Source organism: Carex rostrata, chromosome 17, assembly GCF_964058835.1.
Source record: "Carex rostrata chromosome 17, lpCarRost1.2, whole genome shotgun sequence".
NCBI classification, from domain to species: Eukaryota; Viridiplantae; Streptophyta; class Magnoliopsida; order Poales; family Cyperaceae; genus Carex; species Carex rostrata.
In genome coordinates, this window is record NC_135934.1 from 5095850 (window position 1) to 5113303 (window position 17454).

At 34.4% G+C, this 17454-nt stretch overlaps 3 protein-coding genes across 6 annotated transcripts; 2 read left to right on the forward strand and 1 right to left on the reverse strand.

The window, feature by feature from the left end:
• The first annotated feature begins 3549 nt into the window (after positions 1–3549).
• On the forward strand, positions 3550–5775 carry LOC144568144 (uncharacterized). Of its 3 annotated transcripts, none has more exons than XM_078318387.1 (3): positions 3550–4971; positions 5248–5537; positions 5620–5775. In XM_078318387.1, the coding sequence occupies exon 1, from the start codon at positions 3684–3686 to the stop codon at positions 4890–4892; it is 1209 nt and encodes a 402-aa protein (XP_078174513.1). In that variant the 5' UTR covers positions 3550–3683; the 3' UTR covers positions 4893–4971; positions 5248–5537; positions 5620–5775. The 3 variants fall into 3 exon arrangements, with proteins under 3 accessions (XP_078174513.1, XP_078174514.1, XP_078174512.1); XM_078318388.1 differs by having other exon boundaries at positions 3550–4958; XM_078318386.1 differs by having other exon boundaries at positions 3550–4888.
• Positions 5776–7999: 2224 nt separating this feature from the next.
• On the forward strand, positions 8000–9077 carry LOC144568146 (uncharacterized). The gene has a single exon (XM_078318391.1). The coding sequence runs from the start codon at positions 8118–8120 to the stop codon at positions 8922–8924; it is 807 nt and encodes a 268-aa protein (XP_078174517.1). The 5' UTR covers positions 8000–8117; the 3' UTR covers positions 8925–9077.
• A 751-nt stretch (positions 9078–9828) lies between these two features.
• Positions 9829–14656, reverse strand: APE2 (Glucose-6-phosphate/phosphate translocator-like protein). Of its 2 annotated transcripts, none has more exons than XM_078318389.1 (12): positions 14264–14656; positions 13277–13342; positions 13107–13172; positions 12907–12985; positions 12218–12338; positions 12047–12142; positions 11665–11777; positions 11353–11430; positions 10662–10778; positions 10378–10477; positions 10172–10272; positions 9829–10076 (listed from the first exon to the last, which is right to left on the reverse strand). In XM_078318389.1, exons 1-12 carry the CDS (start codon positions 14539–14541, stop codon positions 10059–10061), a joined length of 1233 nt encoding a protein of 410 aa, XP_078174515.1. In that variant the 5' UTR covers positions 14542–14656; the 3' UTR covers positions 9829–10058. The 2 variants fall into 2 exon arrangements, with proteins under 2 accessions (XP_078174515.1, XP_078174516.1); XM_078318390.1 differs by having other exon boundaries at positions 14259–14655.
• Positions 14657–17454: the final 2798 nt, after the last annotated feature.

Consider the following 17454-nt stretch of genomic DNA (forward strand, 5'->3'; position numbering starts at 1 on the left):
AGTAATTTTGCAAATCTAAAATCACGAATATTTTCTACATAATTTTCTCTTTCAAACGAGATCCATGATGACATGCTTTTGAGTTGTCCGTTGCACAAGTATTTATATCTCATCGAGAAAGTATTCATAACTCATCGAGAAAGTATTCATCCTCGTCGTGCAAGTGTAAATACAAAAACTAGACACATCACTCATCCATCTTTTACATGTTTTTAGAGGTGATTTTTTCTTATCCGTTCAATCTAAACAATATTTCTGATGATATGTGAGAAATTTTGCAAATCTAAAATCACGAATGTTTTCTACACAATTTTATCTTTCAAATGTGATCCATGGTGATATACTTTCGAGTTGTCCGTTGCACAAGTATTCATATCTTGTCACGTAAGTATTCATAACTAAGATATCAAGTATTCATTCATACACGTTAAAGTATTCATTCGTATACCTCTATTTTTTTATTTTTTTTATGTCATTCTATGATGACATACTTTCGAGTTGTCCGTTACACAAGTATTCATACCTCATCGAGAAAGTATTCATTCCTGTCGTGCAAGTGTAAATAGTTAATGTATTAAGAGTATTACAACCATATGTACATATCTCGATTAATTTTACAAGAGCAACCAAATAGTATTGAATATTGCTTCATTGTTTTCTAGTTCAATTTTACTTTTTGGAAAAAAAAATGGTTGCTACATGTTTTACTGTCGAAACAAAAATAATCTATCAAATTTTATTGATTATGTAATTGAAATATTACAAAAAAAAATATTTAAAAGAAAAAAAATACTTCATTAAAGTATTCATACATATACGTTGAAGTATTTATATCTAAAATATCAAATATATATTTATTCATACTTGTTGAAATATTTATACCTAAGACATTAAGTATTCATTCATACATCTCTATGTTTTTTCAAAATTTGATTTTTATGTTATTTCTTAGTACTTAGTACGCACCAGTCTAATTCACTATTGCTGAAGCTTTGTTCTTTGCAAATAAGTCATTACTGAAGCTTTAGTCTTTACAAATAAGTACAAATAAACGATTAACTGTGCACAAAATCTCCAAATCAACTAATTTTTCCATTGCGACAATCAAACTTTCACCATTCAAGGCGTTCCTTCGAGGAAAAAAAAACAAAACAATTGTATGAAGGATTTCGACAAAAAGAAACTACGGTCTATTTTGTTCTCGACAAAAAGAAACTACGGTCTATTTTGTTCTCGACAAAAAGAAATTTTGACAAAAAAAATTGCAATCCAATTCTGAGTGTACGAACATTCTATGATCTAATCGGGTGCAGTTTTGATACAACACTAAGATCTGTTCTCTATGCACCAAAATTTGAGTAGTTCAATTTAAGAAACAACAAATATAATCTAGGAATCAGACGGCTAGCATTGAGAGAACACCTCCAAAAAGTCAACAACTAATGGTGTTTCACTTTGATTTTTCACCATTTGTAAATAATTCATCGTGTCCAGCAAAGTGACCTTCTCCTTCTTAAAAACAGAAGTTTTGAAGTCCAGAGAGAAGAGGCTTTTCGATGAACAGAGCAAATACCGCCTTGCCTACGAACGCACCAATACCACTGCATCTCCGCCGTTTGGGTATTTTTAAAATTCTAACTGGAACCTGGTTATTTTTAATAAAATAATTTTTTTTTGGACATTTTTAAAAATGTCGGCTCACTCTATTTCATTCACATTTTTTTTTTGGTAAAAGCCCTTAGACGTTTGTATTTCATTCATATTTTAATATCCGTTTGACAATTTATGGATAAAGCCAACAAATAGAAAAAAAAAATGAAAAAAAAATAGCCTAACCAACTATAAGCCCAAAAGAAAAACCCAACTAGATTGCTTCTCGATGCCTTTTCTTCTTATGAGAGGAGGGTGTTTAGAAAATTGTTATTTATGTGGCAATTCGAACTAACATTTTTTGTTCTTCTAAATCATGGGTTGAAACTTGAAAGTCAAGCCATCCAATACACTTTTAAAATTCTATGTATATTATAAAAAAAAAAATTCACTTTGTGAGTTTCCTATCCATGACTTCTCATATAAAAGTTATGTGTCTTTGTCACTAGATCAAAAACATATTCTTTTAAACTAACATAATTCACAAGAAAATAGTAAGAGTAAGGCTACGGTGCTATGGGTTGCATAGAGGCCTCTATGCAACGGCTCAATATTCAAGTTTTCAAAATTCTAACAGTCGATCCGAACCGTTCAACGTGATCTCCATATGAATATGTACTTGCAAATCAAATTTTAGAATTTTTAGAATTTTTTTAATATTTTTTTAGATTTTTAGAAAATCAAATATCTGAATGGTGTAGAATTTTTTAGATCAAGTGATTTTCTAAAAATCTAAAAAAATAGTAAAAAAATTCTAAAAAATATAAAATTTGATTTGCAAGTACATATTCATATGGAGATCATGTTGAACGATTCGGATCATGATAGTAAAAATTCCTGCTTGTGAGCTGATCTGTTACCTGCATGTGTATGATTTTTGGTAATTCTGTTATGGTCAAATTACCTTTTTTTAGAAAAAGAAATTGAGTTTTAACCATAAACTTTTAATATCGTATTTTTTGTTCCTAAATTTTTTTGAACAAGATGATTGAAAATCAAGTCATCCAACATTCTTTTCAAACTCTTGTTATTACACAAAGAATTTCTCATGTCTCAATTTCAAACTCATAATCTCTCACATCAGAAGACGTCTTTCCACTAATCAAAAACTTTTTATTAGCAGGCATAACAGTACCACAGTCAAATTGAAAAGAAAAAAAAACATACAAACTGAAAAAACATAAATAAAATGAAAAAAGTACAACTTTTAATATTGTATTTTTTGTTCCTAAATTTTTTTGAACAAGATGATTAAGAATCAAGTTATCCAACATTCTTTTCAAACTCTTGTTATTACACAGAGAATTTCTCATATCCGAATTTCAAATTCATAATCTCTCACATCAGAGGACGTGTCTTTCCACTAAATCAAAAACTTTTTGTTAGCGGGCATGACATATAGTCAAATTGAAAAAAAAAAAAAAATACAAACTGAAAAAACATAAATAAAATGAAAAAAGTACAACCAAAATTAATTAATTATTTGCCTTCGAAATTCTTTTCTTTAAGGATACACGATCCTTTTTTCTTTGCCCATGTCATTGTATGTATTTACATTATTTCTTTAAGAGTCTGTTCGTTTGTCACGAGATTATACGATAAGGTTTGATGGGATGAGAATTTATTTTTTAAAAAAATGGGAACCCATGGCTCTGATATGTATGAACGGTATTAATTATGAGAATGTAGAACTGAGTATTCAATTGTACGGTGTAATTAGTTATGAAAAATCTTATTTTTTTTCTTCTAAAATGCTTGATATCAATACAGTTATTTTTGTTAATAATTATTAATATAATTAAATAAAATGAATAACTTAAAAATATTTATTAGTTATTTTTTTTATAACGATATTTTTGCTGTAAACTGCTATTCAATCACCTAAAAATAAATTTAAATTTGAGGAGAGCGAAACCAAATTAGGATAAGATAATGAATGCACTTGCGGTCTCGCCCCCAATTCTGTTCCCTTCGACCTTCAGCTTCCCTATCCAAATTCCAGTTCCAGTATCAACCCTCGTCTGCTTCTCGCCATGGCCTCTCCCTTTTCTGTTATGCAGTGCACCAATCCAAATTTACCCCACAGAATCACCACCAGACCAAAACCAACACCCTCTACAACTAATGTCTCCCGTGATATCGATGTTGCCAATATGATTCGGAGGAGGTCGCAGCAGCAGCAGCAGCATTATGACCTCAATTATTTGCGTACTCGGCTGGTTCTCTGGAGCCCTCCAACCTCAATCATTCCCTACAATAGGTACCTTGACGCCTTGGTTCGCAACTCTGACCCCTCCGTTTTTTCCTTCTTCAATCGTATAACCCAAACTGAAGGAATCAGTCCTGATGATTATACCTATGGGATCATGATCAATTACTGTGTACAAATGAAACAGCTCAACCTAGCCTTTTCTTTTCTCGGACGGCTTCTCAAGGAAGGTCAACGAGCTAAGGCCGCGACAATCAATCCAATACTCAAGGCCCTTTGTTCTGAGAATAGAATCGGTGAGGCTGCATGCATTGTGATCGACAAAATGCCTAAGCTGAGATGTATACCCAATGTTATCTCATATAACATTCTTATCAAGGGACTTTGCTCTAAGGGAAACACAGGCTTAGTTCTTCAGTTGTTTTTTAAAATGGCTAAGCATGGTGGTGAGTATGAACCCTGTGCAATCACGTACAGCACTGTTATAGATGAGCTATGTAAGGTGGGTGAACTCGCTAAGGCATTTTGTTTGTATAAACAAATGTACTCAGCTGGGGTTTTACCTGATACTGTGACTTACAGTTCGTTGATTAATGGGTTGTGCAAGAAAGGTGAAACTGAGAAGGCAAACAAGGTGCTGCGTAGCATGGTTTCCAAAGGGCTCAAGCCTAATGTCGTGACTTACAACAGTCTTATAGATGGGTTGTGCAAGAATGGTGAAATTAATGAGGCAAAAGAATTGTTGTGTCGCATGATTTCCAAAGGGCTCGAGCCTAATGTCGTGACTTACAACACTCTTATAGATGGCTTGTGCAAGAAAGGTAAAATTGAGAAGGCAAATAAGATGCTGCGTATCATGTATTTAGAAGGGCCCAAACCTAATGTCGTGACTTACAACACTCTTATAAATTGGTTGTGCAAGAAAGGTGAAATTCACAATATAAAGGAGTTGCTGCATAACATGATTTCCAAGGGGCACGTACCCGATGGCGTGACATATTACACTCTTTTTGTTGGGCTGCAAGAAAGGTGATGTTACAAAGACATGATGAGTACTAATTGGAAAACTCTAGGTTCTTCGGGCTAAAGAGCTACTAAAATAATCACAATAGGTAGATTATTTTGATATCTATATAGAAAATTCAAATCTCAAGTGAGCGTACGTATTGCACAATTAGAAATCTTGTGAGAAGAGTATGACTTGCAATGGTTTGTTACAAAACACTTTGCCAACAAAAACACGAATTATACAAGATACAACTTATGATGTGGTCTTCTTATATATTAATGGTCACTGGCACTAGAGCTAATATATCCTTGGTCAAATTGTTGTTGTACTTCTGCATTCACATAGTATAAGCTAACAAACTTATTTGATTGTTTTGTAGAGCCAATAAATGCCGACCATAAAGCAGCTAATGAAAGATAGATCTCCGTTCAGTTTACCTTGGAAATGCAAGCAGCTGGACATAAACCCCGAAATAAGAGTGATTCTTGTTGATTGGATATGAGAAATGCACCACAGATTTAGTTTTTACTTGCCAGAGACTCTTTATCTGAAAACCTGCATTATCAGGTTGTACCTTTCTCTAGAGGCACACCAGGAAGAAAGCTCCAGCGTGTCAGCATGTGTACAACGCCAAGTGCTTGCCATTATTAAGAAATTACAGATCTTCAGGTATACAAGGACACTGCATTTTGTCCAATCCTAAATTATTGCCGGTCACTATTATCCTGAACTGAGCATTTTTCTTATGCAGGTGAGTGATGTCATAGACATGGCGAGAAATGTATACACAATTGGGGGTTCTTGGGATGGAGAAGGAAGTGGAAAGAACAAGTTCAACTTGGAATCAAAGCTGATTATTGGTGTAGAATTTACCGCACAAAGGCTCATGGTGGAAGAATAGGTGCTCAACGCTCAGATTTGGTATTAATTGTTTCTAATTGTAGTGGAATTTGTTTTTGTATATAGAAAAGGTAACACCTGTTTCAGTCTGCTATTTTTCTGAAAAAAAAAATGTTTGTTAATTTCTTGTTATTTTACTTAACTAGGGTAAATACAGATTGATCGAGAGTTAATTTCTTTACAAAAGCACTTGTAATCATGTATTATCTGTATCTAAAAGGAACATGGAAAACTACTAGAAATGCAAGCTTATCATATTGATTGTAAGACAGACTGATGCAAGTGTTGCAAGCTTATCAATATTACCAAAGAAGTTGCAATTACTCTAAAGATGCAATGGTTGATGCAAATGGGGAAGTGCTGGCATAAGTACTGACATCTCAGCTAGCCTTGGAGTATCACTCAAAAGCATCCCAAGAGAGCACTGTACATTATATCCAAAAGGCTGAGGAGGAGACGCTAAAAAATATCATGTGGGTAGGTGGGGTGGGGGGGTTGATTGCCGCTAGCTTGTGTCGAGTCAATGATGCTAAGCTTAGCAGGTCAAACATTTTGTACCAGTCAACCTATACCAGTGAGCTAATAAATTATCTGGTATAGGTTGCTGAGTTGCTAAGCTTACTCAACATTTTGTACCAGTCAAACATTTTGCTGCTAAGCTTAGCAGGTCAAACATTTTGCTTTAATGAGGCATAGTGAATTGTCGAGTAAGCTTAAGACTTTAGTTTTGGAAAACTAATGAGATAGCATTGCCTTATAGCACTAGCACCTTGCCCATGAGTCTGGTATTGATATTGGTACTTCATCTAGTTGCATAAGGTGGTAAGTCTCTGGTGCCACAGACAAAATAAAATTGCTGTACTCTCAGGGTGAATGAAAATATTTCGAACTTAGCGGCATTTTGGCTATACTATAAACTCGAGAACTAGAATAATAAATGCCTGTGTGCTCTTTTGCATTGTAGCCCCTGCCCCTCACGTTTAAGTATTAACAAAGGTTTTCCTATAGGAATGGGATTTTACTGGTACAAGTTACATAAATAGCTGAGTTGTGCTTTCAGTACCTTGGTCCACTATATTAGTGGTTTTGTTTCAATTTAGTCCTTTTACTATTTGTACTTTCTTCGAACTGCTACCCAACCATCAAACAAAGATAACTGCCTGTCAAGCAGATTGAAATGTCTAATTTCCTGAGAGGGGATTGTTTGTAAATTTGTATTGCATAAGTGTGACATTGGTTGGAATCCAAGATAGCCCAAAGTCAGTTTAGTAATGAGATGCCAGCATTTGCGAATTGCGACAATCAGGTATCTAGGTACCAAGTCGGACTAATTCCAATTCCACATCCAAAATTGACTAATACACGACTACATTTAAAAAAAAATGATGTGTGTGTAAAATTACTAGAAGAAAAGTTTAGGGACCATTTAGGTGAGGAGGTGATATTATATGTACCATTCGTGTATTTTAATCTTCATTATTTTAACAACATACGACAAATTTTTTTATACACCGTTTTTTTTTTTCATTTTTAGCTTTTGCTTTTTTACGAGAATGATTCCAGAAAATTAGAATTTATACAAAAGTTAATGAAGCATATAAAATTACAGTGATGTGAAATTCAATTTGACCTCAGGTAATGACGGCTAATAGAGACTTATATAAAACAATGCGTGATTAACGGGAAAAAAAATACAGTCCTCCATTTACTGTTGAGAGATTTCAGTTCCCAACGGGGGTAAGTGTTTGTACTTTGTGGTGCGCACGTCACGTGTAAATTAGAGCAAAGATGATGCATGCGCTCTCTCACCTCTTCCTATTCCCTTCACCTTCAGCTTCCCTATCCCTTTTCTGCTATGGCATCAATCATTTGCGTGCTCAGTTGGCTCTCCAGAACCCTCCAACATCAATTATTCCCTACAATCAGTACCTGAACGCCTTGGTTCGTAACTCAAACCCCTCTGTTTTTTCCTTCTTCAACCGTATGATCCATACTGAAGGAATCAGTTTTAGGGCGTGTTCGGCCAGATCACTATTCACGTGGGAAAAAAAAAATTTAGTTCAGCTGAATTTTTTTTTTTCCACGGGAACAGTGTTTTTCAGTTCAAATCCCGCGCCCGCGCCCATTCCCATTTGTCGGCCGAACACGCCCTTAATGATTATACCTATGGGATCATGATCAACTAATGTACCCAAACAAATCGCCTCAACCTAGATTTTTCTTTTCTCGGACGGCTTATCAAAGAGGGTCAAAGAGCTGAAGCCGCGATAATCAATCCTATTCTCAAGGCCCTTTGTTTTGACTTTTGAGAATAGAATCGGTGAGGTTGTATCCATTGTGATCGACAAAATGCCTAAGCTGGGATGTATACCCGATGTGATATCGTATAACATTCTTATCAAGGGGCTTTGCTCCAAGGGCAACACTGGCTTTATTCTTCAGTTGTTTTTTAAAATGGTTAAACATGGTGGTGAATATGAACCCTGTGCGATCACATACATCACGGTTATAGATGAGCTCTGTAAAGCGGGTGAACTCACAAAGGCATTTGGTTTGTATGAACAGATGTACTCAGCTGGGGTTATACCTGATACTGTGACTTACAGCTCGCTGATTAATGGGCTGTGCAAGAAAGGTGAAATTGAGAAGGCAAAGAAGGTGCTGCGTAGCATGAGATCCAAAGGGCTCGAGCCCGATGTCGTGATTTACACCAATTTTATAGATGGGTTGTGTAAGAAAGGTGAAATTGAGAAGGCAAACAAGGTGCTGCGTGACATGGTTTCCAAAGGGCTGAAGCCTGATGTTGTGACTTATTCCACTCTAATAGATGGGTTGTGCAAGAAAGGTGAAATTGAGAAGGCAAACAAGGTGTGGCATAGCATGAGATCCAAAGGGCTCGAGCCTAATGTTGTGACTTATTCCACTCTAATAGATGGGTTGTGCAAGAAAGGTGAAATTGAGAAGGCAAACAAGTTGTTGCATCGTATGATTTCCAAAGGGCTCGAGCCTAATGTTGTGACTTACACCACTCTTATAGATGGGTTGTGCAAGAAGGGTGAAACTGAGAAGGCAAAGGAGTTGCATGACATGATTTCCAAAGGACACGAGCCCGATGGTGTGACATATCTTTATAGATTGGCATTGCAAGAAAAGTGAAAAATGATAAGGCAAAGGAGGTGTTGTATGGTATGATCTCAAAAGAGCTTGACCCTAATGTTATGGCTAACAACAGTCTTATAGACTATAGTTGGGTTGTGAATATCTGTGTGCTGAAGTTCTTGCTAGATCATTGTTGTGTTCACTGAGACATCTCTCTCATTAATAGCATCTAAGGCTTTTACAGTTTTACTACATGGACTTCTTTTACTTCACTTGCAATAATTGGTAGTTTAATTTTTTTTTTAAATATTATTGGGCAGCTTTATCTTTCCCTCTCTGCAAGTTTTTTCTTAATTTCTGATACATGAGATAATAATATTTCTGTGGTATCATTTTATTTACGCAGCTTACACGGCTCACGTATCCAAGTTAATTATACTGCTACGATTATTTTCAAATCTGTCATTCTGACATTCATTGAAAGAGTTATTCAGGTTGTTGTTTATTATATCAGTCAGTCAATCTGTCATTCTGATATTCATGTTGTTGTTGACCCTCAATTTGTGAAAACAGTAGTTGATAATATATCATGCATTTTGGAATGATAATCATTGGGTGAAATATTTTTTATAGTAACAGTTCCTTCATGAATACTTTCTTTCAAATTTTCTGAAAATTAAAACCTCAACCTAGTGTATCAAACAGTTTTTTTTCTGAAGTAATTGTCTGTCTTGGGCTGTTGCACTGAATGGTATCGGTCGCATGTACTATTTCCTGACTGGTACAAGTATTGTGACATGCTGTGTTGATATAATGCATCCCGTGCTGATCATTTGTGAAATAGTCCCGGCAGGTACTCATCGCAACCTTCTTTTTTAACAAATCTTACAATTAGGAGAAATTTACATGAGTGAAAGCTATCCAGAAAAAAAAAAAATTAAAGCTCTTGCAAGAAATATGGAATGTCTGCAATGGGGTTTTTATTATGCACAGGGGTTGACAAATTACAACACACTTTATGTCTAGCAACTTCAGAACTTATTCAACACTCCACTTATATAAATTTACTCAATTGGAGAGAAAACAAAAAAGAAATGAAAATTAATTTGCAGTAAATGTCAACAACTCATATGCTGTTGTGTTGCTTCTTGATGCCTTTTCTTCTTATGAGATTTCCTGAACTTGGCATTCTTATGCATTTTTTGCTTGCTGTGTATAGGGGGTTGGGGAAAATGTTAAATTGTTATTTATGTTGCAATCTGAACTAAAATAATTCACAAAAAAAAAGTTATATGGAAACTTACTCTCTTCTCCTCTTCTATCTGGGCTTTGATGTAGGAGTACATTGCTACTCCCGCAATGGCAATGCATGTGCCAATTCCTGTTTGTGTGCTGATCCTGTTACCTGCATAAGCAACCTTTGTATCAGCACCAACTAAACAAAAGACGGATTAGGACAAAGAAAGAAAAAATGTCATGTTTAGACAAAATTTAGAAAAAAGATGAATACCAAAGATAACAATAGAGAATCCGATGACAAAGACACGTTTCAGCACATTGCCAACTGCATGGGTGAGTGGAGCAACCCGTTCCAATGTGTTTGTAGCCACCTGTAACACACAATTGTCCATACAGACTTAGAAAAACTACAAGTGTAAAATACATGTAACAAGACGAGAACAAAGAGAACACTTTTTTTAGTTTCACACTATGAGTCTATATGGAAACTCTGCATATCAAAAAATATCGTTTGGTTCTTCGAAAAAATTAAAAGAAAAGAAAGAAAATTAGTACCTGATTGTACAGATGATAAAACATACCAACCCAGAAAAGGTCTGAAATGAACTTGGTTAGCCCAACTTTTGCAATTGCATCTTTGAATCCATGCTGGAGTAGTTGAGGCCCTTCAATCTACAGAAAGAATAATTCACATTATAGTTTGAACTTGCAAAAAGATTTTGAGAAACTATGCAACTGAGATAAACCAACTACACTTTCTTACCTATACCTGACACATCTGATACAGTTATAAAATCTGAATTTTCAAGAGGAGAATTAACAAAATATACATCCCATTTATGCCCTAAGAGTTTCATTTATTATGTTCCTCTTTCCGCTTTTCTTACTATTTGCTTTAAAAATGTTATATTTTGTTTTCTAAAAACTGAAAACCATGCACTCAAACTTTTTATATAATATGATATATGCATAAATAAATGAAAAGGGGGGAAAAGACTGTCTGTACATAATATGCACCTCAACCTGAAATTTTAAAAAAATTCTGTATTGCCTTATTCGTTTTGTATCAGATACAATACTGGAATCCATATCCAAGCAGCATAGATAACAAATTTTGACCAGGTAAGCAGATAAGAACCAATTTACCACAACATCATTGATAATGTTATTTTGTATTTACCAATATTATTTCATCTTTTCAACTACAGTTTGAGTGTTCATTCTACAACCAAAATTATTCACTTACAATTAGAGCTGGTGGAATGCAAACAATAAGAGCGATAATTGAGATGTATGCATAGACATTTGTGCTGTCCATATCAACCTGCAAAAGGAAAAATTATCTTTGTAAGTTCTTTTTTTGTTTCTTTAGTGAACTTATTAAGTTAGCAAATAACGCCACAAAGAACTCATGGTATAGGTCGTATTTAGAAGAATAAGATTTTGTTCTTAGTACTGGTGCCATCCAGACCAGGTGACACTGCAATACAAGGTCACAATACAGAACAATATAAGAATGGAAATGTTCAAAATAAGTAGAAACGAGAGAGAGAGTAACCATGGCTTTCTTGGAATAGATGCTTCTGTAAGTGAATGATATATTTGAAATCATAGCACTGATAAATCCAAGCCAGTTGAAGGACAGTTCGGTTAAAGATGCCATCGAGACACCTAATTTTCAACCAACATAAATTATTTGATAAATTAATCATAGATAGAAAATGTGTATGATTGTTGGTACTTCTGTTTAGGTCAAATTACTTTTATTTCTACCAAAAGATAATAGATTGCACTTCCATCTGCTTTGTACTAATGTGGGACTTGCTTGTAAAATACTGCACGAGTTCCTCAAGTATTATGCTCAAGTTTTGTTTGACTTGAGAGGAATCGGTAAATGTACCTAAATAGTAGTAAAAAAAGCCTTTGTGATCAGGAATTACCAAGCACAACAGGAGCTAAAGATAACCACAGTGTCAGGGGCACTTGCTGACCGAGGATGAACTGAGAAGCGGCCGCATTGAAAAACGGTTCCAGAGCTGCGTCAAATTAAATAGAAGTTAGAATGTCGAAACACAATTACAAAACAAAGATCAATCATATATGATTGATACCTTTGATAGTGTGCGTGAATGAGACAGCAACAGCAGCGAAGGATATATTGCTAGTGACGTGACCCAATGCATGGCAAACTGCAACTGGAACGAGCAGCTTGAGCAGATCGGAGTTCATAGGCTACAAAAACAAACAAGCTATTGTTACATTTCATTAGCTAATACCCTTTTTTTCCAAGGAATGCAACTGTTTCGAGAGATGAAGAAACACTGCCTGCGTAGAGACAAAAGACAGAGAATAAAAGAGTGAGGCTACGGTACTATGCATGGCGCATATTGGTCCGTGCTATGGATCAATAGCTTCATATTCTAAGTTTAAACAATCTTATCTGAACTGTTCAATGAGATTTTCATATGAAAATGTACTTGTAGGTCAAATTTTACAACTTTTTTTAGAATTTTTTTACTATTTTTTTAGATAGGTAGAAAATCAGTTAATCTAAAGTTTCTAGACCGCTCAAAAGTTTTGATCTTCTACCTATCTCAAAAATAGTTAGAAAATCCTAAAAAATGAAAAATTTAGTCTGCAGGTATACTTTAATATGAAAATAACATTGAACGGTTCAGATTGACTATTTGGACTCCGAAAACAGAAATAGCGATCCATAGTACGGACCAATCTGCGCTATGCATAGTACCATAGCCTTACCGAAGAATAAAATGCTAACAAAGATTTCTATTTAACTTACCGCACGCTTTGGTAGTCCCACACCCCAGCTGACAAGGCAATACACCACTCCCACGCCCAAATGAATTACTGACACAAAACTGCCAAAAAAGAAGGATGGATGTCAGCTTACTTACTATAAGTTCTACAGCCCTACGATGGGCCCTGCACTATTTACACAAGAAAAAAAAGGATAGCAAGCAAAGCCAAATAACCACATACTATGGATACGGGAAGTAATTGTAGATCTTCTTGTTAAGGATGTTGAAGATCACATTGAGGAAATACCTGCATGCGACAGCAACGAATTCGTAATATATTATATTATCAATCAAGTGATGCACTAATTAATATATTTGAGAAAAATGAGATGGTTTCGGTAGTATGCTCACCACATGAAGAAGAAGAAGCCAGTGACCAGCACTGGGTACTTCTCCAGGAATCCAACTTTTGACTCACTGAAATTAGTTTTGGAGAATAAAAATAAAAGAGCGCACATAACAATTAGAATTCTCATTGCTTGAAAGGCAAAATAAGGAAATAAATTAAACATGGCTTCTCAAGTAAGGTAGCATGACAAAAAAAAAACGATTTTTTTTTTCCAAAGGTGAATACAGGGAACACAATGGTTAAGTAAACTTATTGCCTACTCGCTTTCCCATTTGAATTCTTGTAATTGAAAGAACTATTTGTTCAAGAAAAAGCATATTGCGTTAAAAATAATATAAATTAATTAAAAATTGTAAAAACGCTCATATGGGATATTATAATTTATGATGCCAGTTTACGGTATATGCCAAGAATTGCTAAAATTTTAAAAACAAGCCAAACATTAACTTTAATAAATGGCCAATGCGCTGCAATAGTATTTTAATCATCTATCTGTCTAGATCAGTGTAACATAAAAGGTAGCCAATGGAGAGCACGGGTTTATTAAAATTGAACTCCAAGAATAAATGGACGATGATAAATATGGTTTTGCTATTTTGCATAGCTTTCATAAAATGTGACCTCAATAAACTAAATGCTGCACTGGTGGTGAATATCATTAGTAGTATACTAGTATTGGATCACTTTTGGCCTCTCTTCTTTCCTAATTTGGTATATATGAGATTATATGATTGTAGTTAGTTATACTGGATATATGACAAAGTTTATACCTTGGTGGTTTCTAAATTATTTTTAGTAACAAAGTAAGAAACCAACTCTGTAACGTACTAACAAATGCTATCTAACTTTGGCCATACTATTTCGCTCTTAACTCAGCTCAGAAAAATCTGTTGCTATTTTTGACAGTGGCATGTTAGTAATTAAAACGATCGTCACAGAATCTACAGTCCAGGTTCTTTCAAAGTCGCCATGGAGGAAACGGACCTCACCCTGCGGATTCGCCCCCCTCGGCCGGTGTCGAGGCGGCGGAGGCAATTATGAGGCGGGTCTGACGAAGCGGCTTCAGCAAATTAGGCTCAAGAAGCAGTGCTGGCCGGAGCTGTCGACCTGATATTAAGTTTCCACCTTCAGAGAGAGAGCTCGATGAAGCTCTGGCGGTGGCAAAGGAGAGAGAAGTTGTTGGAGCCAGTGAGGTGGGCTGGCGGCGGAGGCGGAGGAGGCCGGAGATACCGCCGCCTGAGCCTGCGAGTGTCCCGACAGACGCCATTGCGAATGGCGAATGGCGAATGGGTGAGGTGGGTGTGCACTGTGCAGTAGAGAGGGGAGGAGGCGAGAGGGGGAGATATTTGACAAGTTGATTTTTAAATGTGGCAAGGATATTGATTTTGGGTGGTCGGAATTGTAGATGATTGGATTACAGAGGAGAAAATTATGGATGAACCCGGTTGAATTCGTATTATTTGCGGAGGGTTTTGAAAACAGTGAAAAGATATACTGGTATTCGGTTTCCTCTGGTTGTGTGAAACGGATCTTTTTGTATAATACCCTCGCATCAAATCTTTTTTTTTTTTTTTTGCATATCTTTTTTTCACAATCTTGTTTAGATGTTATTCTTAAAAATTAAATATCTATTTCTCTGAAAAGAAACAAAAGTTTGTGTCAATGCATAAACTCTTTTTAATAGTCACAATTTTATTTTTATTGAGTTCTTCGACATTTTGAGGTCATTATTTATAAATATTTCTATTTAGATTTCTAAATTAAAAAAAAAATCTGTTTTGACAACCACTTGATGTAATTATTAAATGAGCTGTTGTTGGTATAAAAATACTAGAGCAATCATTGTTTAAAATCTGAGTAAATATTATAAGTCGGGCTATATACATTTAATAAAATAAAAATAGTCGGGCTATAAATATTACCTTCATACTCATATGTCATCTTCGGTATCAAGTTATATTCAATTTGGTTATTCGTCCTTTATAGCATGAATTTTACTCGCATATGCTTATTCGTCCTTTATAGCATCTACTTATATGAATAATCACAAGTCCTTTAAAATTGCAAATCTCTTTATTCCACGAGGTATAATTAATCTTTCTATATTATCTATATTCTTTTTATGTGTATCGCATATAACAGTCTCATTAAAAGATGAGCGGCCATTATGTATGAATTCAAAATTTCATAAAAATGGCACTAAAAATATAATTTTATCAAAAATCGCATATAGTATATTTTGATTATTTCTTTTCGCATGTGTTATTTTAATTATTTCTATAATTATATGGTATTACAAGGTTCTAAATAGCGTAATATAGCACTGCTATAGCGACGCTATATTATTTACATACCATAAAAGTTATGGCCCTATTAGCACTATAGCAGCGCAATATGAACATAGCGTTGTTGTTTTAGTTATTTCACTATAATGTGATAGACGCTATTTAAACCTTTGTAATACTGTGAATAAGCTACCTATTTATAAAAATTGTTGACTTAAAAGATTACAAAAATTACATAATACTAAATCTTTATTAATTATTAGTTATTGTCAATTTTGTAACACAATAGTTGCAGTGTTGCACGTTCTGTAACACATTCTTTATTAACTATTTTAGCAACCGAGAAGGGAACTCTTTATTATGTTTTGTGCTCTTATTTGATTGATCGTATTTTTCCTAAAATTCACATAAATTGTGAGCAATAATATATAAAATTTCTAAAATGTTACAAGAGTATATAGAAAAAAGTATAACCTTTATTAACATTACTCTTATATTAAATATTCAAGCAAACAAAAAATATTGATAAAATTTTGTTTTCATCCCTTTCTCTAGGCGTAAGTTCATACTTAGCTTGTGACGAACAAATATATCAAAATTAGAAAAAAAAACAAAAAAACGTACTTCGGTGTTAACATTAATTTATGCGCTTGGAGCAACTGGCAGCATTTGAAAATCCGATTTGGCACCAAATTTCCCAAAAAATTGTAGGCCCGTCTCAAGTCTGTTAAATAAAGACAAATGATGTCTAATTAAAAAATATTTTCGAAATTACGACTAATAAAAAATTAATTGCATTCAGCCATAAAAACTACATACAACCATACTATGATGGGTGCAAAAAATCACAACCTTAGCGCAAATATAAGGGCAATGACACGTTATCAATGATGTATGATACTCATAAGGGCATATAAGGAATAATGAGTAAAGTTAGGGTGTGATGTGCTCGCTGAGAGAGTTTAGCGAGACAAATCTATACCGTTGAAATCCATCTATTTTATGAATGATGAATGTACATATAGAATTTTAAAAGTTTTGAATTTATTCAGTACATAGTCAAGCGGTAAAAAAAATAATGAATAAAACAACTTATAAAATGTTCATTTTTTTTTACTGTTTGATCATGTACTAAATGAATTCAAAATTTTGCATGTAAATGCATCACTAATGAAGTAGATTAATTTCAACAGTGTAGATTAATCATTTAAAATCAATCCGATAAATTTGAAGTTGTGTTTATCAACCTCTTTTAGCGAGCACATCACACCCTAACTTTATTCGAGAATAATATTCTTTAGCACACATATATTTGTTTGTTATTTAAAATAACAACCAACCAAAGAAAGAAAGAGTATCCAGTTGATTGATGATGTTGTTCCAAGTTGCAATAAGATAAATTATGTATGCTGAGGTTCTAGAATGTATAACTGCACAACTAAATAAGGTTTTATTTTTATTTTTTACAACCAACATTAAAGTGGTGCCCATAAACTTTGTCATTGAACGAAGATATTTCTTCTTCTTTTTTCATGCACAATGTAAAATGAAGATGGAATCACAAAAGCGTTGTAACCGTGCTGCTTTTCAAATCGTTTCGGTTCTATTACAATTGAATTTTTTTTTTAAACATAATACTACCGATTTAATTATTATTTTTAATGCAATGAATTAAAAAACCGGGCTGTCAAGGAGTTGACCCAAAATTAATAAAATTTTCTCGAAACTTGTAACAAGAAAAAAAAATAACATAAAAAGTGAGGAAGAAATAAAATATCTAAGGGGTGGATGGAGGCATGGAGCGGATGGCAAGCAATACAGCATCAATCCCATCCACCTTATCCAAAGGAGGGAAAACGAGAGGTGTTTGGAAGCGCGCCAATCCCTTGCAACCG